Here is a 23,945-nt window from a genome sequence, read left to right on the forward strand (position 1 = left end):
ACCAGGAGACTCGAACCCTAGCCAGCACAGAAGCCTTCCAGCAACTGGCATAACAGGTACGCCTTAACCCTCTGCACCACCGCTCAGACCCTTAAAAGAGATGGTAATTTCGGAGTATTTAAATACCCCAAAGATCAACACCTCCCAAGAGCACCAGAGCAAGTGAGGGGTCATTTAGACGTTAATTTCATCAAGTCCCTGTTAATATGGGAAGACACAGTGTCTCTGCTTAAGGCACAACTCTCCTAAACACGAGAGTTAAGTATACAACTTTAGAACACTTTCCCACCAGGAGACTCGAACCCTAGCCAGCACAGAAGCCTTCCAGCAACTGGCATAACAGGTACGCCTTAACCCTCTGCACCACCGCTCAGACCCTTAAAAGAGATGGTAATTTCGGAGTATTTAAATACCCCAAAGATCAACACCTCCCAAGAGCACCAGAGCAAGTGAGGGGTCATTTAGACGTTAATTTCATCAAGTCCCTGTTAATATGGGAAGACACAGTGTCTCTGCTTAAGGCACAACTCTCCTAAACACGAGAGTTAAGTATACAACTTTAGAACACTTTCCCACCAGGAGACTCGAACCCTAGCCAGCACAGAAGCCTTCCAGCAACTGGCATAACAGGTACGCCTTAACCCTCTCCATATATATATATATATATATATATATATATATATATATATATATATATATATATATATATATATATATATATATATATGTCGTACCTAGTAGCCAGAACTCACTTTTTGGCCTGCTATGCAAGGCCCGATTTGCCTAATAAGCCAAGTTTTCATGAATTAATATATTTTCTCTAATTTTTTTCTAATGAAATGATAAAGCTACCCATTTCATTATGTATGAGGTCAATTTTTTTTTATTGGAGTTAAAATTAACGTAGATATATGACCGAACCTAACCAACCCTACCTAACCTAACCTAACCTATCTTTATAGGTTAGGTTAGGTTAGGTAGCCGAAAAAGTTATGTTAGGTTAGGTTAGGTAGGTTAGATAGTCGAAAAACAATTAATTCATGAAAACTTGGCTTATTAGGCAAATTGGGCCTTGCATAGTAGGCTGAGAAGTGAGTTCTGGCTACTAGGTACGACATATATATATATATATATATATATATCGAAACCCTATGCTTGTTAGTGGCTATGCATGAATTTAAAAATACCAATCCTATGTAATATCACCAACCCATTGTACCTTCTTGCAAATAATAATTATTATTATTATTATTATTATTATCTTAAATTTGAGAAAATTCCTATTTTGAATGACCAGCATGTAGAAATTAATGAATGGGTCTTTGGTGTCGACGGCTGATGGAATGGACTAGATTTGAGGATGGGTTGGTTTAGCAGGCTGATGCGCTGGGCTGCCACCTAGTGGCGAGGGAGTGTAACTAAGTAATGGCGGCAAGTGACTATACGAGTGTGGACCTAGTTGACAGTGTTACAAACCTTTCTCCAGGCAGTTGCATGTTTTTGGGGCACTCTATCTTTGTGGTCTCTTTTCCCTTGTCTTGGGTTGATGTAGTGGCCCCAGACTCCCTTTGCTTGTTCTTACTCTGGTCTGCAGTAAGTGCTTATGACTCTCTGATGAGAGAGTCATAAGCACTTATCACTACTCTGATAAGTAAGTGCTTAGAACAAATCCACAAGGGCCGTGACTAGGATTCGAACCTGCGTCCGGGAGCATCCCAGACACTGCTTTAATCGACTGAGTTGTAATGTGATGTAAGGGCGAAGAGGGAGAACGGCCTATTGACATAGCTCGAATGCAGGGGGGAGTTGTGTAAAATCCTGGTTTGTGCCTTGGAGAAGCTGCGGGATCCAGTAAGTTGAGTAGAACTTAGGTTTCAACTCTTTTAACCCTGTCGTAGCTCAGTCGATCTTGGCAGTGTCTGGGATGCTCCCGGACGCAGATTCGAATCCTCGTCACGGCCCTTGTGGATTTGTTAATTGGATACATCACGTTAGTGTGATTTCTGTGTGTAAGTGCTTAGAGTTTGCTGGGGCATGATTGACTAGGAGCCAACCCATGTGGTTAGCTTCAGGGAGTCTTCCCGTAAACTTACCTTAATGGATTTATTTAAAGAAGATCCAGATCATCTGAGAAGAACGTACTAGAAAATCTTACCTTATAAATGCCGTAGATGAGAAGACTGCTGTTCAAGGCTTGAATGACACATAAGACGATGCTGGTGATCATGCAGGGATACACTAGAAAAAGGCAAAAAATAAATAAAATTTTCTTCAACAGCATCAGTAAGTAATTTATCAAAACAGAAATGTTGATATTATATGACATTATAGCACAAGTCAGTAAAGAAGATTGTCTATCTGTCAGGTAATGGTCTGTGCGAGGATGAGGCCAGATGTCGGCGGCTAGCCTCACTAATGTTTGCAAGGGTGACTGGGTCAGGGGGATAGTCACATATATGTGTCGAGGCCAAGCACAATGCCCTTCTCCCCTCCCCCCCTCCTGCCTTCCCTTCCCTTTTGCATGAAATGGAAAATGACACTAAATTCTAATTTGACAAAACACCAGCTCCATCCTGACTTTTTATCTCACCTCAATTGTGTGCCATATTATTTTGTACATGAACAAATAGTTCCTCTCATAAAGTTTATTAATTGACGATGATTAAACGGATGAATGGAAAGTGGGGATGAGTATGGAAGGTGTTGAAGGGTCAAAGGTGGTGAAGGGTAGGGAAGGTGGTGAAGGGTAGGGAAGGTGGTGAAGGAGAGGGAAGGTGTTGAAGGGTAGGGAAGGTGGTGAAGGAGAGGGAAGGTGGTGAAGGGTAGGGAAGGTGGTGAAGGAGAGTGAAGGTGGTGAAGGGTCAAAGGTGGTGAAGGGTAGGGAAGGTAGTGATGGGTAGGGAAGGTGGTGAAGGTGAGGGAAGGTGGTGAAGAAGAGGGAAGGTGGTGAAGGGTAGGGAAGGTGGTGAAGGAGAGGGAAGGTGGTGAAGGGTCAAAGGTGGTGAAGGGTAGGGAAGGTGGTGAAGGAGACGGAAGGTGGTGAAGGAGAGGGAAGGTGGTGAAGGGTAGGGAAGGTAGTGAAGGAGAGGGAAGGTAGTGAAGGAGAGGGAAGGTAGTGAAGGGTAGGGAAGGTAGTGAAGGAGAGGGAAGGTAGTGAAGGGTAGGGAAGGTAGTAAAGGAGAGGGAAGGTGGTGAAGAAGAGGGAAGGTGGTGAAGGAGAGGGAAGGTGGTGAAGGAGAGGGAAGGTGGTGAAGGAGAGGGAAGGTGGTGACGGAGAGGGAAGGTGGTGAAGGAGAGGGAAGGTGGTGAAGGAGAGGGAAGGTGGTGAAGGGTAGGGAAGGTAGTGAAGGAGAGGGAAGGTAGTGAAGGAGAGGGAAGGTAGTGAAGGGTAGGGAAGGTAGTGAAGGAGAGGGAAGGTAGTGAAGGGTAGGGAAGGTAGTGAAGGAGAGGGAAGGTGGTGACGGAGAGGGAAGGTGGTGAAGGGTAGGGAAGGTGGTGAAGGAGAGGGAAGGTGGTGAAGGAGAGGGAAGGTGGTGAAGGGTAGGGAAGGTGGTGAAGGAGAGGGAAGGTGGTGAAGGGTTAAAGGTGGTGAAGGGTAGGGAAGGTGGTGAAGGAGAGGGAAGGTGGTGAAGGGTAGGGAAGGTGGTGACGGAGAGGGAAGGTGGTGAAGGGTAGGGAAGGTGGTGAAGGAGAGGGAAGGTGGTGAAGGAGAGGGAAGGTGGTGAAGGGTAGGGAAGGTGGTGAAGGAGAGGGAAGGTGGTGAAGGGTTAAAGGTGGTGAAGGGTAGGGAAGGTGGTGAAGGAGAGGGAAGGTGGTGAAGGGTAGGGAAGGTGGTGAAGGAGAGGGAAGGTGGTGAAGGAGAGGGAAGGTGGTGAAGGAGAGGGAAGGTGGTGAAGGGTTAAAGGTGGTGAAGGGTAGGGAAGGTAGTGAAGGAGAGGGAAGGTAGTGAAGGAGAGGGAAGGTAGTGAAGGGTAGGGAAGGTAGTGAAGGAGAGGGAAGGTGGTGAAGGAGAGGGAAGGTGGTGAAGGAGAGGGAAGGTGGTGAAGGAGAGGGAAGGTGGTGAAGGAGAGGGAAGGTGGTGACGGAGAGGGAAGGAGAGGGAAGGTGGTGAAGGAGAGGGAAGGCGGTGAAGGAGAGGGAAGGTGGAGAAGGAGAGGGAAGGTGGTGAAGGAGAGGGAAGGTGGTGAAGGGTAGGGAAGGTAGTGAAGGAGAGGGAAGGTGGTGAAGGGTAGGGAAGGTGGTGAAGGAGAGGGAAGGTGGTGAAGGAGAGGGAAGGTGGTGAAGGAGAGGCAAGGTGGTGAAGGAGAGGGAAGGTGGTGAAGGAGAGGGAAGGTGGTGAAGGAGAGGGAAGGTGGTGAAGGAGAGGGAAGGTGGTGAAAGAGAGGGAAGGTGGTCAAGGGTAGGGAAGGTAGTGAAGGAGAGGGAAGGTGGTGAAGGGTCAAAGGTGGTGAAGGATAGGGAAGGTGGTGATGGGTAGAGAAGGTGGTGAAGGTGAGGGAAGGTGGTGAAGAAGAGGGAAGGTGGTGAAGGGTAGGGAAGGTGGTGACGGAGAGGGAAGGTGGTGAAGGAGAGGGAAGGTGGTGAAGGAGAGGGAAGGTGGTGAAGGGTAGGGAAGGTAGTGAAGGAGAGGGAAGGTAGTGAAGGAGAGGGAAGGTAGTGAAGGAGAGGGAAGGTGGTGAAGGAGAGGGAAGGTGGTGAAGGGTAGGGAAGGTAGTGAAGGAGAGGGAAGGTAGTGAAGGAAAGGGAAGGTAGTGAAGGGCAGGGAAGGTAGTGAAGGAGAGGGAAGGTGGTGAAGAAGAGGGAAGGTGGTGAAGGGTAGGGCAGGTAGTGAAGGAGAGGGAAGGTGGTGAAGGAGAGGGAAGGTGGTGACGGAGAGGGAAGGAGAGGGAAGGTGGTGAAGGAGAGGGAAGGTGGTGAAGGAGAGGGAAGGTGGTGAAGGAGAGGGAAGGTGGTGAAGGGTAGGGAAGGAAGTGAAGGAGAGGGAAGGTGGTGAAGGGTAGGGAAGGTGGTGAAGGAGAGGGAAGGTGGTGAAGGAGAGGGAAGGTGGTGAAGGAGAGGGAAGGTGGTGAAGGGTAGGGAAGGTGGTGAAGGAGAGGGAAGGTGGTGAAGAGTAGGGAAGGTAGTGAAGGAGAGGGAAGGTGGTGAAGGAGAGGGAAGGTGGTGAGGGAGAGGGAAGGTGGTGATGGGTAGGGAAGGTGGTGAAGGTGAGGGAAGGTGGTGAAGAAGAGGGAAGGTGGTGAAGGGTAGGGAAGGTGGTGAAGGAGAGGGAAGGTAGTGAAGGAGAGGGAAGGTGGTGAAGGAGAGGGAAGGTGGTGAAGGAGAGGGAAGGTGGTGAAGGGTAGGGAAGGTGGTGAAGGAGAGGGAAGGTGGTGAAGGAGAGGGAAGGTGGTGAAGGAGAGGGAAGGTGGTGAAGGAGAGGGAAGGTGGTGAAGGAGAGGGAAGGTAGTGAAGGAGAGGGAAGGTGGTGAAGGAGAGGGAAGGTAGTGAAGGAGAGGGAAGGTGGTGAAGGAGAGGGAAGGTGGTGACGGAGAGGGAAGGTGGTGACGGAGAGGGAAGGTGGTGAAGGGTAGGGAAGGTGGTGACGGAGAGGGAAGGTGGTGAAGGGTAGGGAAGGTGGTGAAGGTGGTGAATCATTAATCATTAAGCATTAATGTTTGAAAATGGCAAAACATAGGCTGAGATTTAGGCGGTAAGGTAGGTTACATGGAGTTGACTAGGTAGGACTTAGTTTTTTCTTAAACTGGTTGGGAGAGGGACAATCTTTCACATGATTGGAAAGGTCATTCCACATCTTGGAACCCCTGATTTGCAGAACATTTCTACTTTGGTTAACACGCACTCTTGGAGTATCAAAATATTTTTGTTTCTGGTGTGGTGTCCATCGGTTCTGTTACAACTCTCTAGGTAGCGTTTAAGATCAGAATTAGCATTACAGTTCAGAGTTTTATATATATAGAATATACTTGAGAGGATGTTCAGTAACAATATTCAACATGCTCAAATATTTAAGTAGGGGGCTGAATGCTACCTGGGACCAGAGTTTGTTATTACCAAATATGTGTGTTGAGTATTTAGAGGACGTAGATGATTTTGGATAGTAGAACTCCAAGCACAAATGCCATAATTGAGATAAGGATAGATAAAAGAGTAATAGATCGTTACCAGGGCAGGGCGAAGTACATAATATATAATTATGATTTTATAAATAAATAAATACATAAATACATAGTTTATTTAAGTAAAAGTACATATAAATATATTGAGTTATAACCAGAATATTGGAGTTCTAGACAAAGTTAGTATTGTTTATACTATGCCTAAAGCTACTAATACTGACAGCCTTTCGGGCAAATCTTACTATCTTTAGAAATATTAGATAGAAGGCCAGCTGTTTCAGAAACTTTTTTATCTATATTTTGAATGTGGCCTGGAAACTGTTTGTTATCGATAAGAACACCAAGGATATTACCATCTACTTTGTTACTAATTTGGATATTGGTAATTCTTAGATTACTTTTATTAGAGGATTTATTACCAGACAAAATATATTGTTTTGTCATTGTTAAGGGTGAGTTTGTTAGCAGTTAGCCAAAGATGGACTTTATTTAGTTCAGTATTCACTGGGTCATTCAGAATAAGAGGGCTAAGACTGGAGAAAATGAAGGTTGTGTCATGAGCAAATGAAATTGGCTTGAGGTGTTAAAAGGCACTTGTAAGGTCAATAAAATAGATGATAAAGAGAAGAGGGCCAAGTATACTACCCAATGGAACACCAATGTTGATTGGTAGGGTGGGAGAATTGGAATTATTTACAGAGACATACAGGAGCCTGTCACTAGGTAAGATTGAAGGTATTGGAGGGAGTAACCTCTGATTCCATAGTGTTGTAATTTAAGAACAATAAGGTTATTGTGGTTAACAGTGACAAAAGCCTAACGTAGGTTAACAAATAATCCAATAGAGTACCCATTTGTATCAAGAGCTGCATTTTTTGGATAGCATTGATGGGTATCTCCTTCTTTGGAGATGAACAATAACCTAAACTTCTTGTGCAGATGATGAGTCACAATAACGTGGCTGAAGAAATGTTGACCAAATCACATACCAAAAGATGAAGAGACGACGACATTTCTGTCCGTCCTTCACCATTATCAAGTCAATTGCGATGGGAGAAAGGGAGACAAGGGCATCACTAAGGCAAGAGAGAGGTGAGGAGGAAGGAACAGGAGAAAGGTAAGAATAAGAAGAAAAAATGAGAATGGATGGAATGGGTGTAAGAATAAGAGGAGATAGAAAGGAAAAGAAAGAGAAAAAAGGGGGTTAAGCTTATGTCAGGTGAAAGGGCAGAGTCAATAGCAACAAAGCCATACTTCTTCTCACGATCTATTTTTTTATATAGATTTAAGTATACCTTTAGTAAGCCATATTTTGTTTAATTTTTTAGGTGTGACTTATTTAGTTAGCATTGGACATTGGGTATTATAGAGGCTCAGAGTTTTGTGATTTTTTGTTAGTTTTTTTTTTTTTGCATTACTTGGTTGATGTTTACTATAATACCGAGTTCAGAGTTTGAATTGAGGTTATCTTGAGGTTATCTTAAGGGTTATTGTGAGGTTATCTTATATATATATATATATATATATATATATATATATATATATATATATATATATATATATATATATATATATATGTCGTACCTAGTAGCCAGAACTCACTTCTCAGCCTACTATGCAAGGCCCGATTTGCCTAATAAGCCTAGTTTTCATGAATTAATGTTTTTTCGCCAACCTAACCTACCTAACCTAACCTAACCTAACGTTTTCGGCTACCTAACTTAACCTAACCTATAAAGATTGGTTAGGTTAGGTTAGGTAGGGTTGGTTAGGTTCGGTCATATATCTACGTTAATTTGAACTCCAATAAAAAAAAATTGACCTCATACATAATGAAATGGGTAGCTTTATCATTTCATAAGAAAAAAATTAGAGAAAATATATTAATTTAGTAAAACTTGTCTTATTAGGCAAATCGGGCCTTGCATAGTAGGCTGAGAAGTGAGTTCTGGCTACTAGGTACGACATATATATATATATATATATATATATATATATATATATATATATATATATATATATATATATATATATATATATATATATATATATATGTTGTACCTAGTAGCCAGACCGCAGTACTCGGCCTACTATGCAAGGCCCGATTGGCCTAATAAGCCAAGTTTTCCTGAATTAATATATTTTCTCTAATTTTTTTCTTATGAAATGATAAAGCTACCCATTTCATTATGTATGAGGTAAATTTTTGTTACTGGAGTTAAAATTAACGTAGATATATGACCGAACCTAACCAACCCTACCTAACCTAACCTAATCTATCTTTATAGGTTAGGTTAGGTTAGGTTAGGAAGCCGAAAAAGATAGGTTAGGTTAGGTTAGGTAGGTTAGGTAGTCGAAAAACAATTAATTCATGAAAACTTGGTTTATTAGGCAAATCGGGCCTTGCATAGTAGGCTGAGAAGTGCGTTCTGGCTACTAGGTACGACATCTATATATATATATATATATATATATATATATATATATATATATATATATATATATATATATATATAAGCAAGCTCCCTGTCCTCCGACACAATTGTTATAACATATCTTGGTAGATACCATGGAATATATTATGACACATAACAGATATACTTGTTAACTGAGGCATGATGCCTATCAAGCATTTAGTATTCAGAAACACTACTCTGATAAACAAAAATTGGAATGATAAATCATAGTCGATATTGCTCACGAAACGAGTGTCCAATAACTGAGATACATACTTATATTCCCCAGTGTCTCTTCACACTCGGTGTTAACATCTAAAGACTCGTCAGTACACTTTTGCTTTACCAATTGTTCCAGAGATCCACCAGTCAGGACGCTTATGGAGCTCAGGCCGTTGATGACAGCACCGATCTGAAAGAGAATTGAGTCATTAACAAGAGCTTACTGTCTTGCTAGTTACTGGCGCTTTGCTCCACCATTATTTCCCAGAATGTGAGATTGTGTATGCAGACTGCTACATACTTTATTAGGTACATACATATATATTTTGACGGTAAAGTGTTGGAGTGTTGATGTTCGGCAGTCCTCCAATGGCAGGTGGCAATGCCTTGTCACATTTACAGAAAAAAAAAGACACTGCTTGCCTGTTTGTCTGTGGTAAGGTAATGAGAAGACACACAAAGCACAAAATATAAACAACGAAATTTTAATTACTTTAGAAAACAAGATATGAACAAAGACAATCCCTTGGCTTACGTAAAATTCAAAACAAGTCAACAAACAAAACAACATGAATAATTAATGAATGTAACATTACTCTAAAATAAAATGAAGTGCAAGACAATAATGATAATAAGCAGGTGCTGAGAATACTGGCTTAAGCTGCCACCTCCCTTAGTACATGACAGCCAGGGCTTAGTCTACAAGAGAGAGATGTCAACTTCTAAGAGCACAGAGATATTCTGAGGAGTACGGCGTGTGCTGGCCCTGACGTCGACTCAGGTAGGGGGGGCGTGAGTGCAGGGGCAGGTGCGGTCGGCGATACACCAGCCAATCAGGAGCAGGCAGGCGGAGAATGGGTAGTTTGCTCATTGAAGGCGGGCGGAGGAGCCGGCGAGTCGGGTGGTGCAAGGTACGCTTTGCTTCCTGGGCAAAACGTTTAGCGATACTGGTGGACGTATCTTCAATATAGTATCTTGTACTTGTAACATGACGTGAATGATGTAGGGAAGAGCAGGCTCAATCTCTCTTGAAAGAGATTATCGTCACAATATATATATATATATATATATATATATATATATATATATATATATATATATATATATATATATATATATATATATATATATATATGTCGTACCTAGTAGCCAGAACGCACTTCTCAGCCTATTATGCAAGGCCCGATTTGCCTAATAAGCCAAGTTTTCCTGAATTAATATATTTTCTCTAATTTTTTTCTTATGAAATGATAAAGCTACCAATTTCATTATGTATGAGGTCAATTTTTTTTATTGGAGTTAAAATTAACGTAGATATATGACCGAACCTAACCAACCCTACCTAACCTAACCTAACCTAACCTATCTTCATAGGTTAGGTTAGGTTAGGTAGCCGAAAATGTTAGGTTAGGTTAGGTTAGGTAGCCGAAAATGTTAGGTTAGGTTAGGTTAGGTAGGTTAGGTAATCGAAAAACAATTAATTCATGAAAACGTGGCTTATTAGGCAAATCGGGCCTTGAATAGTAGGCTGAGAAGTGCGTTCTGGCTACTAGGTACGACATATATATATATATATATATATATATATATATATATATATATATATATATATATATATATATATATATATATATATGTATGATTCCTTCTGAAGATGTATTTAATATACGAAAGTACTTAAGGAAATTCCTGTTTCATTTTCCTCTGTGGTCTGACATTGTCACATTCTTAATCACGTGTTTATTTTCGTGATATACACACACACACACACACATATATATATATATATATATATATATATATATATATATATACATATATATATATATATATATATATATATATATATATATATATATATATATATAATCTATATAAATAAAAATGGAAATTTTTGAAATCAGCTTTGAAATTTTCACACAATGTTCCATTCGCTTCGAGCAGGTTTTTATATACATATTATAATGATGTCACGTCTGTGAAGGAAAAAAACATGTTTTTTTTTTTTAACTGTGTTTTTCATGTGAAAGAAATCTTCGAAACCTCTTTACCGATTGCTTTGAAATTTTGACACGACGTTGCATTCGAATAGGCGCGTGTTTTTATATATCTGCTATATACATGCTTTCTCCTGTGACCGGAGAAAACATGCTTTTTTTGAAAAACATCGCCATCTGTTGGATGTAAGAGCAACACACGCTGTAATCTCCTGAAGTTCCTCACCAATTGCTTAGAAATTCTGACACAACGTTCCTTTCGAATATGCGCGTCTTTTTACATACCTACTATATAAATGCCACCTTTGTGACAGGTAAAAACATGCGTTTGTGAAAAGCAGTGCCATCTGTTGTACATAATAGCAACATGCACGCTATACTATATATGTCACGAATTCCATTTGAATGTTACCGATTGCATTGATAAATTTTATTTTCATAGATTTCGATTTATTTTATTTTTTATTAAATTATTTTGTGTGACATTGTGTTGGAATTGAGCTGTGTTGTTTACCATACCGTTCGTTTCGTAAGTGCAAGTATAGATGCCAAACCTGCTACTGGTAAAACTATGCATTTCTTGAAAAACATGACCATCTGTTGCATGTATGAGGAACACACATGCTATTCTAAATAGGTTACAATTCCATTTCAATGTTTCTGATTGCATTGATAAATTGAATTTTCATTGATTTTGATTTATTTACATTTTGATTTAATTATTTTGTGTGAATTGTGTTGGAACTGACCTGTGTTGTTTACCATGCCATCCATTTCGTGAGTATAGTTTATTTGTTTACTTTTTCATATTTTCATTTCATTTTTTAACTTTTTCTTATATTTCAGTAATGGGCACATCAGATCACTTGATGTTCCTAATTTTCTGATGGGAACATCAGACCATTTGGGAAGGCATCGGATGAGGGAGTGGGGAATGGTGGGGAGGACGAGGGGACGGAAGTGAGAGTTGGTGGGGATAACGAGGGGACAAAGGAGGGGGTAATGGTGGGGAAGGACGAGGGGATGGGGGAGTTTGGGATGGTGGGGACGAGGGGATCGGGGAATGGAGAATGGTGTGGAGGACAAAGGGACAGGGGAGTGATGCATGGTAGGAAGGAAGAGGGGATGGGTGAGTAGAGAATGGTTGGGACGCCGAGGAGACGGGTGAGGGGGAAATTGTAGGGGGGGACTGGGGGACAGGGAAGGTTCCAGGGGACACGAATTTATACTAGCAGTACCCGGCCAATACGTGGCCGGCTACTGCTAGAATATATATATATATCTATATAAATAAAAATGTAAATGTTCGATTGTTCAAAATCGCTAATCTCAGGAAGTTCTTCACCGATTGCTTTACTATTTTCACACAGCGTTCCATTCGCATCCGAGCGGGTTTATTATATAGATGTTACGTCTGTGATGGGGGGAAAACATGCTCTTTTTGAAAAACTGTATTTTTTCATGTGTTTTTCATGGGAGGGAAATCTTTGAAACCTCTTTACTGATTGCTTTGAAATTTTGACACAACCTTGCATTCGAATTGGCGCGTGCTTTTATATACCTCCTATACGCATGCCACATCTGCGACAGGAAAAATAGTTTTTTTTTTTAAACAGCGCCACATGTTGGACATAAGAGCAACACATACTGAAATCTCCGAAAGTTCTTCATCGATTGCTTTGAAATTTTGATTCAACGTTCCATTCGAATACACGCGTGTTTTTATATACCGACTATATAGATGCCACACCTGTCACATGTAAAAATATGTTTTTTTTTTTTAAAAAACAGCATCTGTTGCACGTAATAGCATCTCATGCTATACTAAATATGTTACGATTCCATTTCAATGTTTCCGATTGCATTGATAAATTTAATTTTCATAAATTTCGATTTATTTTCATTTTTATTTAATTTATTTTGTGTGACATTGCGTTGAAATTCAGCTGTGATGTTTACCATACCGTTCATTTCCTGAGTATAGTTTATTTTCGTATTTTTTCATTGTTTTTCATTTCATTTTTTTGTTTTTCTTATATTTCAGTGAACATCAGATCATTTGATGTTCTTAATTTTCTGATGGATCATCAGATCGTTTGGGAATGCATCGAACGAGGGAGTGGGAAATGTTGAGGAGGACAAGGGGACAGGAGTGGGGGATTTTGGGGAGGACGACCCTCTCCCCATCCGGCCCATTGGCGTCGTGAGGGGGCTTCGTGGACTGCTGCCGGAGTGTGATGCTCCGTGGGACAGTCCTCTGTCCTTTTCTGGCCTTGCACTCCTGCTGCTGTCTTCTCTAATTGTGCCGGATCGCTTTTCCTTTTCATTATGTTTCGTTTTTCTCCCCCCTCTTTTCCTATCTGCTTGTCGTTTCCTGCCGACCTTTTGCATGTTTTTCATTATTTCCTTGGACTTTTTCTATTTTGATGCCCAGGTGCTTGAGGAGGCATACTCTTGCACCCATAGAACTGTTGTACCCAACGTCTCGAGCGAGGGGAACCTTTTATTGTCAATCCCCCTTTCGTCGCTGAACCCGATCTTGACGGACTGACGGTTCTTAAGGTGGTGTTTGTGGGGTGTATACTCATGACGCTCCCTTAGGGGTGCCCCGGCGTGATCGGCGATAGCTTCCTGTTGGGTGTCCTGCCTCTAATTGTGGCTCCATGGTGGGTATGGGGGCATATTCGTGGATAAATTTATCATTCTTCGTACCTATGTCGTTAAATGTTTCTGATGTACCCTCTCGGGCTTGTGGGGTGGGCGACCAAGCCCCTGAGTCGGCCTGTCTTGGAAGACCGGGCTCTGTAGCCTCCGCTGCATTGGGCCCCGACCTTGCTCCTCCTTTGACCATCCTGACTTCTTTCCCCAGCTCCCCTCCCTCCTCTGTGGTTGGGTTGAGCCTCCAGCCCCCAGTGGTGACCACTTCGTCCCCTGGTGCGGCTAAGTCTCTTGTTGTGACTACTGCGCCTTTTGACCTCTCTCTCTCTGGGGGTTCTCAACGCCGTTCGCGCCCCGGCCGCACTCGCTCGATTCCTTCCCTTACTGATGCGTATCAGGCCTTGTTTGGTCCCGCTTCATGGGCCAAATACTTTGATCTCCTCCCTCTTGATTCTGCGCCTCCTGACGATTTCTCTCTCCATCGGCATCTTGTAGATTCCATGGATGCGTCTGCTACCTTCAACCCCACTCGTCTCGGTACACGTGTCGTTGCTGCTCTTTCTCAGGATGCAGCTTCCCGCTTGGCTGCCTTATCTTGCCTTGGCGAGATCCCTGTTCGGGCTTCCAAGAACGTTCGGATGAATGCCAGTGTTGGCACTATTCTCCTCCTACCCCATTTTGCAACTGGTGTTCGGAATCTGCAGGATTGCCACGATGATATTCGGCATATCCTTGTTGCAGAAGGCCATTCTGTCCTCCAGGTTGACTCGTTTACTCGTCCCCCTCGTGGTCGTCGCCGTCAACCCCTTCGTGTTGTGAAGATCACCTTTGATGGTAGGACCCTTCCATCCTCTGTCATTCTTCCTGGTGCTAGGTGCTCTGTCCAGGAGTATATTCCTTCTCCTCGACTTTGTAACAAGTGCTGCAGGTTTGGGCATGGTGCCCTCCGCTGCTCTGGGACTGTCTCTCTCTGTCCTTTGTGTGGGGGTGAAGGTTACTCTAAGTCAGAGTGCACTTCTCCCCAAGCTCGCTACCTCAACTGCGGTGAGGCCCATCCTACCTTCTCCCGTGCCTGTATCCATTACAAGCTTGAGGCAGCCATCCTCAACTTGACACACCGGGAGCGTTTATCTTTTCCTGAGGCGAGGCGCCAGGTTCGCCAGCTCCCGCCTTATGCTAACGTCTCTTATGCTCGCATGTTGCGTTCTTCCTCTCCTCGTCCTTCCCTCCTTCCTCAGACTCACAACAGTTTCCGGGCCTTGGATCTTGATACGCCCACTGCCCCCTCCTCTGTTCCTTTGCGTTCTGTCCTGAGGGGTCCCCCTCCTGGTCCTCTGTCTGGGGTTCCCTTTCTTTCTACCCGGTCTGCCATGTCTCCTGTGTCTTCTTCCTCCTCTCCCTCCGATCTTCCTTCCCATCCTCTTCCTCCATCTATCGGCTCTCCCTGCCGCCTGTCGGTGCAGGCGGATGTCCATCGCTCTCCTAACGGCCGTCGTGTGTGCTCTCGTTCAGCTTCTCCTGTTGAGACACTGGAATCTGTTGCCCGGTAAGTAGTTGCTGGGACACCGGTCTCTTTAAGTCAGAAGCGTAAGCCTGGCTCCTCTCCTTCCTCCTCCCCGGCGAGTAAGAAGGCTTCGCTTTCTTCCTCAGCTCCCTACTTCTGGCTCTGTTGCTCCTTCCCCTCCCATTTCAGCGATTGCACCCCCTGTTCCTGCTATGGAGGTTTCTTTGGCCCCTGCTTCCCTTTCGGTTGCTGCTCTTGCTGAGGTGCGCTGCCCTCTTTCTACTCCCCCCTCTTCTTGCTGCTGTCCTTGACTGCTCCTCTCCGTTGTCTCCTCCTCTTCCTCCTCCTCTGGACCCCGCCCGCCCACCTTTGGTTTGTTCTCCCACTTCCTTCCCTCCGTCTTTGCTCAGTTTACCCATGCCCCCTAACCCTGACTTTGCTGACCCTGATCCTGACCCTGATATTTTTTAACGTGCTGTGTTGCTCTTTCGCCTTTGTTTCTTCCTTGTTCTCTGTTGTTGTCCTTTCCCTTCTCGTCGATGTCTATTCTTCAATGGAACGTTCGAGGTTATTATGCCAATTTCCTCGAACTCCAACTTCTGATTTCGCGGTTTTCGCCCCTTTGTGTCTGTCTCCAGGAGCCGATGCTTGGTGCTCGTCCTGGTCGTTTTCGTGGCTATTCCTTTCTCTCTCCCCCCTCCCAGCTGTTGCTGGGGCTCCTAAATCTTCTACTCTCTTGATTTGTGCTGATGTTCCCTTTGCTCCTTTACTTTTTCCTTTGCCTCTCCATTGTTCTACTGCTCGTATCTTTGTGGGGAAATGGTACACAGTTTGTTCCATTTATCTACCCCTGAGTGTCCCGCTTTCTCTTCCTGATTTGAAACACTTCTTGAACTCCTTGCCAGAGCCTGTGCTCCTGCTGGGGGACTTCAATTGTCGTCATTCTCTTTGGGGTGACGTTCTGACGAATACCCAGGGTCGCCTTCTTGAGCCGTTTCTCCTCTCTTCTTCCCTGTCTCTTCTGAATTCTTTTGAGCCCACTCATTTGGACTCTCGGACTCGCACTCTTTCCTGTCTGGATCTTTCTCTCTGCTCTTCTTCTCTTTACTTAGATTTCACGTGGCAGGTTCTTGGTGACCTCCATGGCAGTGATCATTTCCCTATCCTTGTTTCCTTTTTCTCGTTTCACCCTTCCCTCTCTTTTCCTAGGTGGCAGTTTGCTACAGCGGACTGGAACCTATTTACCCTCAGTGCTGCTCTCTCTGACCTCTCCCTTCTGCCTCTCCCACGCGCTCTCCTCCTTTTTCATGACACTGTCTTCACCGCTGCCCTCCGCTCTATTCCTTGCTCTTCCTCTCGGGGACCGCGGAAGTGCGTTCCCTGGTGGAATGCGGATTGTGCTCGGGCTGTCCGCTGTAAGCGTGGAGCCTGGAAGAAGCACCGCCGTCGGTAGACGGCCGATTCTTTTCTTTTAATTCGGTGTGTGCGGTGGCCCGTAGGGCCATCCGTACGGCTAAACGTGAATGTTGGGCATCTTATGTCTCAACAATTACGTCCGAAACTCCTCTGCCCCAGATCTGGAAGCGTATCTGCAAGATAGCAGGTAAGTTCGTTCCTGATGTTTCACCGGTCCTTCACCTCCATGATACTCTTGTGGCGGACCCGTTGCAGGTCGCTTCCGAACTGGGTTCCCACTGTTCTTCTGTTAGCTCTGGTCTCCATCTTCCCCAATCTTTCCTTCTTCGTAAACCTGTCCTTGAGTCTCGTCCTTTAGATTTCTGCACTCGTCTTCAGCTTCCCTATAATGATCCCTTTTCTCTCTCTGAACTTCGTTCTGCCCTGGCCCTCTGCGATTCTACGGCGGCGGGCTCCAATGGTATTCATTATGAGATGCTTCGCCATCTCCCTCCGTGCACGTCTCAGTATTTACTGAGTCTGTATAATCGGATCTGGGAGTCGTCGTCAGTCCCTGAGGACTGGCTCGATGCCGTTGTCCTCCCTGTTCGCAAACCGGGGTCTCTGGGTACTTCCCCTAAGGACTTTCGCCCTATTGCCCTCACAAGTTGTGTCTGCAAACTCTTTGAATGTATGGTTAACCATCATCTGATGTGGTTCCTGGAACACCATCACCTCCTCTCCCCTTCTCAATTTGGTTTCCGCAAGTGCCGCAGCACAACAGATGTCCTGGTGAACTTGGAAGTCTATATTCCTACTGCTTTTGCTGCGAAGACCTCCGTTGTTGCCGTCCTTTTTGACCTGGAAAAGGCTTATGACACCACTTGGCGTTATCATATTCTATCTCAACTTCATTCTTTTGGCCTCCGTGGTCATCTCCCTCTCTTTCTCCGCAGCTTCCTCTCTCGTCGTTCCTTTCGGGTGCGCCTTGGTACTGCTCTCTCTGCCTCTTTTCAGCAATATGCAGGTGTACCCCAGAGTTGTGTTCTGAGCACTACTCTTTTTCTGGTTGCCCTCAATGGTCTTCTTTCCTCTCTTCCTTCAGGTGCCTTCTCTGCTCTCTATGTCAATGATCTTACCCTTTGCTGTCAGGGTGATGATTCGCCTCTCCTTCAGCGCCGGCTTCAACTTGCAATTGATGCCGTGTCGTCTTGGGCCACCGATCATGGCTTCAAGTTCTCTTCTTCTAAGACTTGTGCCATGACTTTTACGCGGAAACGGGTTGTTCTTCGTCCCTCTTTGTCACTTTATGGTCATCCCCTTGAGTACAAAGATTCCGCGAAGCTTTTGGGGTTATTCCTTGACACTCGTTTGTCTTAGTCTCCCCATATCTCTTACCTCCGTGTTGAGTGCTCTAAGGCTTTTACCCTTCTTCGGGTCTTGTCCCATACTTCTTGGGGGGCAGATAGGCGCACTCTCCTTGCTTTACATTCCTCTCTCGTCCTGTCTAAGCTCGATTATGGTTGCCCTGCTTACTCGTCTGCTTCTCCTTCTACTCTTCGCCGTCTTGATGCTTTGCACCATATTGGGTTGTGCCTCAGTTCTGGTGCCTTTCGTTCGACTCCCGTCCTTAGCTTGTATGTTGACACTGGCTTCCTGTCTCTCCAAGACCGCCATGATCGCTACTGTCTTCGCTATCTTGCGCGGTCCTTACAACATCCTTCCTCTCGCCTCTGTCGTGCTTTAACTTTTACCCCTCCTGCGGTTCCTGTTCCTCTTCACTACCTCCCTCTTTCTGTCCGGTTATCTCGCCTACAGGATTCTCTTTCCGTTCATATTTCTAATGTTTCTCCTCCTGTTTTTCCTTCTTTGCCCCCATGGAGAGTCCCTCTTCCGCGGTTTTGTACTCCCTTGACCCGTATCACTAAAGCTTTTACCCCTCCTACGGTTCTAAAACGCCTTTTCCTTGAGCACTTTTCTTCTCAATCCCACTCCGTTTCTGTCTTCACCGATGGGTCTAAGTCTGCGGATGGTGTTGGCTACTCTGTTGTTTTTCCTGATCGCACTTATATGTGTCGCTTACCTCCGGACACTAGCATCTTTACAGCGGAGCTTTATGCTATTCTCTATGCTCTTCGTCTTCTGCTTTCTCGTTGTCAGTCTTCCTTTGTAGTTGTTGTTGACTCTCGTAGTGCCCTCATGGCTCTCGGGTCCTTTAATCCGGTTCATCCAGTAGTTGTCGAGATCCAGCATTGGCTGTTTCTTGTTCACAATAAATTTAAGTCAGTTGAGTTTTGTTGGGTTCCCAGCCATATTGGTGTGTCATTAAATGAGCGTGCGGATGTTGCCGCCAAGGAAGCTGTCCGCTCTTGTCCCGTCTCTCGTAAAGGTATTCCATATTCCGACTTTTACCCGGTTACCCATTCCTCCGTCCTTACCCGTTGGCAGGCTTCTTGGTCGTCTGTTACTGGTAACAAACTACGTACTCTTAAATGTTGTGTTTCCTCGTGGCCGTCCTCCTACCACCGTAACCGGCGATGGGAAACAGCTCTGGCGAGGTTGCGTATTGGCCATACTCGCTTAACCCATGGTCACTTGATGGAGCGCCGCCCTGCTCCTTATTGTCCTAGTTGCATTGTCCCTCTTACGGTCGTGCATGTCCTTCTTGAATGTCCTGACTTCCAGGACGAGCATGTGTCTTGCTTTCCGACTGCCCCTTGCGGTCACCTGTCCCTCAATAGAATTCTTGGTGACTCAGTGTGAATGCACAACTTTATTCTATCCACTTCAAGACTCCGAACCAATATAGAAACATCAAGAGGAAGTGGTGATGCTATGGGCCAATAGGCCTTCTGCAATTACTTCAATTCATATGTTTTTATACCCATTGGTTTGTGTTCTGTCTTGCGTAGACGTTAATCACTTCACCTAAAACTTTGTATCATATCAACTCACTCAAATGCGAGTATAAGTATGGATGTATTTTGCGTGTTTACAGGTTACAGTTGTGTGTGTAAACTAAAGTCTTTGAAAATGTAAAAATATATTTCGAAACGCGTTCAGGCATCGCGTCAGAATAGAAATAAAAATGAATTTTGGAGAATTGATTTTTCCATTACCATCGACAGTGAAAAGAAACAAGAAATATTGAGAAAATTCGTGTTAGAATTATTAATCTTACTTTTTCGGTCATATTTAACACACACACACATTATATATATATATATATACATATATATATATATATATATATATATATATATATATATATATATATATATATATATATATATATATATATATATTGTCACGTGGGGGTGGGCGGTCCGGGGCTCTGCTAACACTCGGCTGCTAGGGGCTCAAAGGGCCCAAATACTCAGCCCCTCCGACTCCCTGGATTCACCGGAGTCTCCTTGGTCACACAAGATAGGACCAACGATGCCCACCTCCGCAGGTCTTTGCTTCCACCAAAAGGGGTGCCACTGATTCACCCTGGAAGCCCTTCAGTCAACCACGGGGAAACTGCTGTTAACAGTTCCGGCCTAGACCCGTGGGGGAGTGAAGGAAGACTCAGGCTTACCTATAACCATAACCTCCCTGAGTCTTGCCTGCCAGACAAAAAAAAAGGTTGCAGGAACTCCTTTCCCGCCTGTCTTCTCTATCTTCCTCTTAGCAAGGTCGCCAGCTGGGTTATTATATCTGCACCCCAGCAATGCAGTTCAGTGGATGTATCATATATCGTTTGTAGCCAGAAATGTATGCTCATAGAGAAATATCACAAATGGAGGCACACTCAAACACAGTAATAAAATGTGTGGATTTACTGATGCAAATTACATGAACACACACACACAATCACAAGTAATACATGAATATGGAATATGGATGATGAGTCTGGAGATCGTCAGCCTCTTCTTCCACGACCTCCAACACTCCTTCAAATGGGCAGGAAGACCGGAGTCTCACACTCTCACAGGAGGGCCTCTTCACCACGTCGGCACCTCTCCTTCACTGTCCTGTCATCCGTACACACTGTCCTCTCTGACAGTCCTGGACACAAGCTGCCTTGCAGCCTATTCTACTATTAAAGTAATAAAGTCTTGCTGCCACATACACAAGTAAATATTGTGGCCTAACTAGCCTACTCATACAAGGGGTAATGGGAGGGAAAAATGATCTACCTTACACTCCTGGCTCACGACGCCTGTCCCTCGATGGTGTGAGGTTCCCACGCTTCCTTGGGTCGATCCTCGACGATCCAGGGCGTTCCACAGGTCCTCAGGTGTCGTGAAGCCTTCGCGTCGTCGCCGTTCCAATCCCTGAGATTCAGCTGCCCCAATCCTGGTTCATCGATGGGCGCTGAGCTAATCACTATCTTTCCCCACACTCGCCTCTCCCACAGGGCGTCGCTCCTTGTCCTAGGCACGGTGTCGTCCTTCCAAGATTCTCAGTGGATGTGACCCCAGTCACAGCTAGCTTGCTCGCCCACCTTCCAGACCTCAACGTCCAGCCAGCGGCGCCGCCCAGCGTCGTCGCCGACTATTTTCCAAGTTTGGGCACTTCTCTGCTCACTGAACTTGGTTCCTCTTTGGCTTCCCAGAAGCGCAGGGTCTCCAATAACTATGGTGGGCAACGAAGGCCAGCTCAATCCACTGAACAAGGCTTGCAGAGCCTCCAATCCTTGAGAGCAGACCGAGGCGCGTCCTGTCGCTTCCACGGTCAGTACAACTCTGACGTTGGCGCCGCCCGGGGCACTCGGTGACGTCATGGCGGGCCCTGATTTGTCGCCCGCGACCTACGTCGGCCAATCCGCGATTGGCATAGTGTCCCTTCCACAAGGTCATATCTGCCGTAGGGGATACTGTTTCATTTTATATCAGGGCGCCAACTTTCCTTTATTTACAACATATAATATAACCTCATTCCATTAAATGGCAGCCGGTCTGGTCGCCACATATATCATTAGACTCCCTGAACCTCAGAGAATCAGTAGGGAGAGCTGATATGACTCTTTAAGCCGGCAAACGAAAGAAATAGGAGAGGGCACCGTAACATACCCCTCCCCTTAAAATAAGAGTCATATCGGAAGAGCAGCACTCAAGAGGGCAATCTATACTCTTGCTCCCTCCGTTCCTGAAGTGTCACTCCTCCAGTTGGTGACGTGGCTCGTACCACCTTGCCAGTCACTTGCCTCATTGTATCTCCACCTCGCATAGTACCGGGTGTGACGGGTGTTCCCTGAACACCTACAAGAAATCCCCTCTCCGTGGCTACGGGTGTACTCCCACGGCTCGTTACCACTGTAAGATTCAGTGCACGCAGCGCCTCCACCGCGTCGTGCACTCCGAGATAGTCTTGCATTTCCATTGCGTCCTACAGGTACTCCATGTTTCCTCCCATGATCTCCTCTTCGCCAATCTTCTCTCTTCTCGGTTCCTCTTCTCCCGTAGGTGCGTTGTCTCCTCACAGTGGCACTTGTAACCTGTACTCCATCCAGCAGCTTCCTCTCTTCCACACTAGGCTTTTGCGATGGCCCAATGCCCCTCTGGTTAGGCTGGCGCCTACCCTGGGTGTACCTATTCTCTGCTTTCTTCGTATTTCCTTTTCTATACCACTCGCTCCTTCGTTCCCGACGAACATCTTCACTCCTCCATGAGATTCTCTTCCCTGCAGACGTCTTCTTCGGTTCGTGGTTGGGCTCATCCACCTCCCTGTGGCTCACCTCACTACGGTGGTTCATCTTGCACCTACCACTATTCATCTGGCCGGCATAGGGTGCACTGCGTCGTGGCTCCTCCACTCTGCCCCTCACCGCCGTTCGCTCATCCACTGAGCTTACTTTATTCACGTTTCTGTATGGAGGGAGTGCGGTCTGCAGCCTCTTCATCGTCCCAGGCGTTTGTACAGCTGCTCCTCGCCACTCCTCCACACGCATCATCAGGCTTAGTCGGAGGTCCCCGTCGGGGTTTTCCACAACCTCCGACGACCTCTCTGCACTCTCGCCCTCGTTGTCGTCGTCTCTGGCGACGTTTCCCCTGGCGAAGTCGGCTTCCTCACTATTATTTGGAGCGACCGATACCTCACCTGGCAGGGTTGTACCGCTGCTTGCAACATAGGCACTCTTGGCCCAATCGGGTTGTATCCTGCCTCCTCCGAGGTCATTACCCAGCACCATCTGTACATGCTCTAGGGGTAACTTAGGGGCTACAGCTACTATAGCTTTCTCGACTCCGCAGTCGGCAATCAGCTGTACTTCGTGAAGTGGCAACCTGTATTCCTCCCCCACACTGCGTATCCTCACCACTCCCACAGGTGAATCATTAAATTCCTTGGGGAGAATACTCCTGGCCACCATACTTATGTCAGCACCCGTATCTCGAAGCACGGCAACCTCCACTGGGTCTGACTTTCCAAACTTCACGTTGGCCCCGAAAACGAAGGGATGTTCACCCAACTTCATTTCCCAACCATTCACGTTGGGTCCACTATAATATGGGGTGTGAACAAACACTCTCTCCTCTTCCAACATTAATCCTACATTCCTTTGGTGCTCCTCACACTCGCGGGCATAATGTCCTCTCACACCACAGTTGTAGCATCGGCTGCCTCCCCTGGGCGGCCACTCGCTAGTCACTCTGGCGGTACCACTTGCAGACGCTCCCTGGGTCCTCCTTGGACTCCCTGTCGTCGTCTCCGGGACTGCAGCACTTGCTCCTGAGCTAGGTCCACTGCTCACAGCTTGGGGCTTCCTACCCGCGTCTCTTGAGCTCTTGAACCACGTTACTTCATCGGGCACACTACTCTTGGGAGAGTCCCCACCCGTCCTCGCTCCTCCTGAACTCCTAAGGTTCCCTCCCGACCTGGGATAAGGCGAGTGTCTGGGCGGCCCCTCCCTCCTGATATGTAGTGCCTCCTCCAGCATGTCGGCTCGATCCGCTGCAGCCTTCAGGTCCTTAATACCTGCTTCTCTCACCCTTACTCGCAACTCAGGATGGAGCACCGACATGAACTTCTCCATCACTATCAGTCGTTTAACATCATCCACCGACTCCGCTTCCTCCGCCTTCAACCATCGTAGGAATTTCCGTTCCATATCCCTGGCGGTCTCGGCGTAAGTCTTTCCCGACGCTCTTGTACACTCTCTGAACCGCTTCCGGTACATCTCCGGAGTCAGCCGGAATGAGTGGAGAACCGCATTCTTAATCGCGTCATAACTAGTACACTCCTCTAGGTCCAGCATGTTATAGGCTTCCCGGGCCTCACCAGTCAACCTGCCCTGGACCAGAGCAGCCCAATCATCTTCCGGCCACTCCTTCAGAGTTGCTATCCGTTCAAAGTGTTCGAAGAACGCCTCAGCTTCTTGTGGTTCGAACGTAGGTAAGTCACGTTCCCTTACCTTGAGGTCATCCCGCTGTGCAGGTAGTGAGGGCAGACCGCGTTCAACGCGACGCAATTCGACTTCTTTCTTTGCCCTTATCTCCTCCAGTCGCAGTTGTCTCTCTCCTTCTTCCCGCTGCAGCCGAGCTTCTCGCTCCTCTCGCTGCAGCTCAGCCGCACGTTCCTCTCGCTGCAGCTCAGCCGCACGTTCCTCTCGCTG

At 45.9% G+C, this 23,945-nt stretch overlaps 1 protein-coding gene across 2 annotated transcripts in view; it reads right to left on the reverse strand.

Moving 5' to 3' along the window:
- The window catches only part of LOC123765528 (uncharacterized), a 147,648-nt gene that overhangs the window by 34,401 nt on the left and 89,302 nt on the right, over positions 1-23,945 (reverse strand). For both annotated transcript variants that reach the window (XM_069333866.1, XM_045754182.2), the window contains exons 3-4: positions 8,849-8,984; positions 2,156-2,238 (exon numbers count right to left, since the gene is read on the reverse strand). In XM_069333866.1, coding sequence (XP_069189967.1) covers positions 2,156-2,238; positions 8,849-8,984 — 219 coding nt within the window. The remainder of the gene's footprint in view (positions 1-2,155; positions 2,239-8,848; positions 8,985-23,945) is intronic.

Source organism: Procambarus clarkii, chromosome 30, assembly GCF_040958095.1.
Source record: "Procambarus clarkii isolate CNS0578487 chromosome 30, FALCON_Pclarkii_2.0, whole genome shotgun sequence".
Taxonomy (NCBI): Eukaryota; Metazoa; Arthropoda; class Malacostraca; order Decapoda; family Cambaridae; genus Procambarus; species Procambarus clarkii.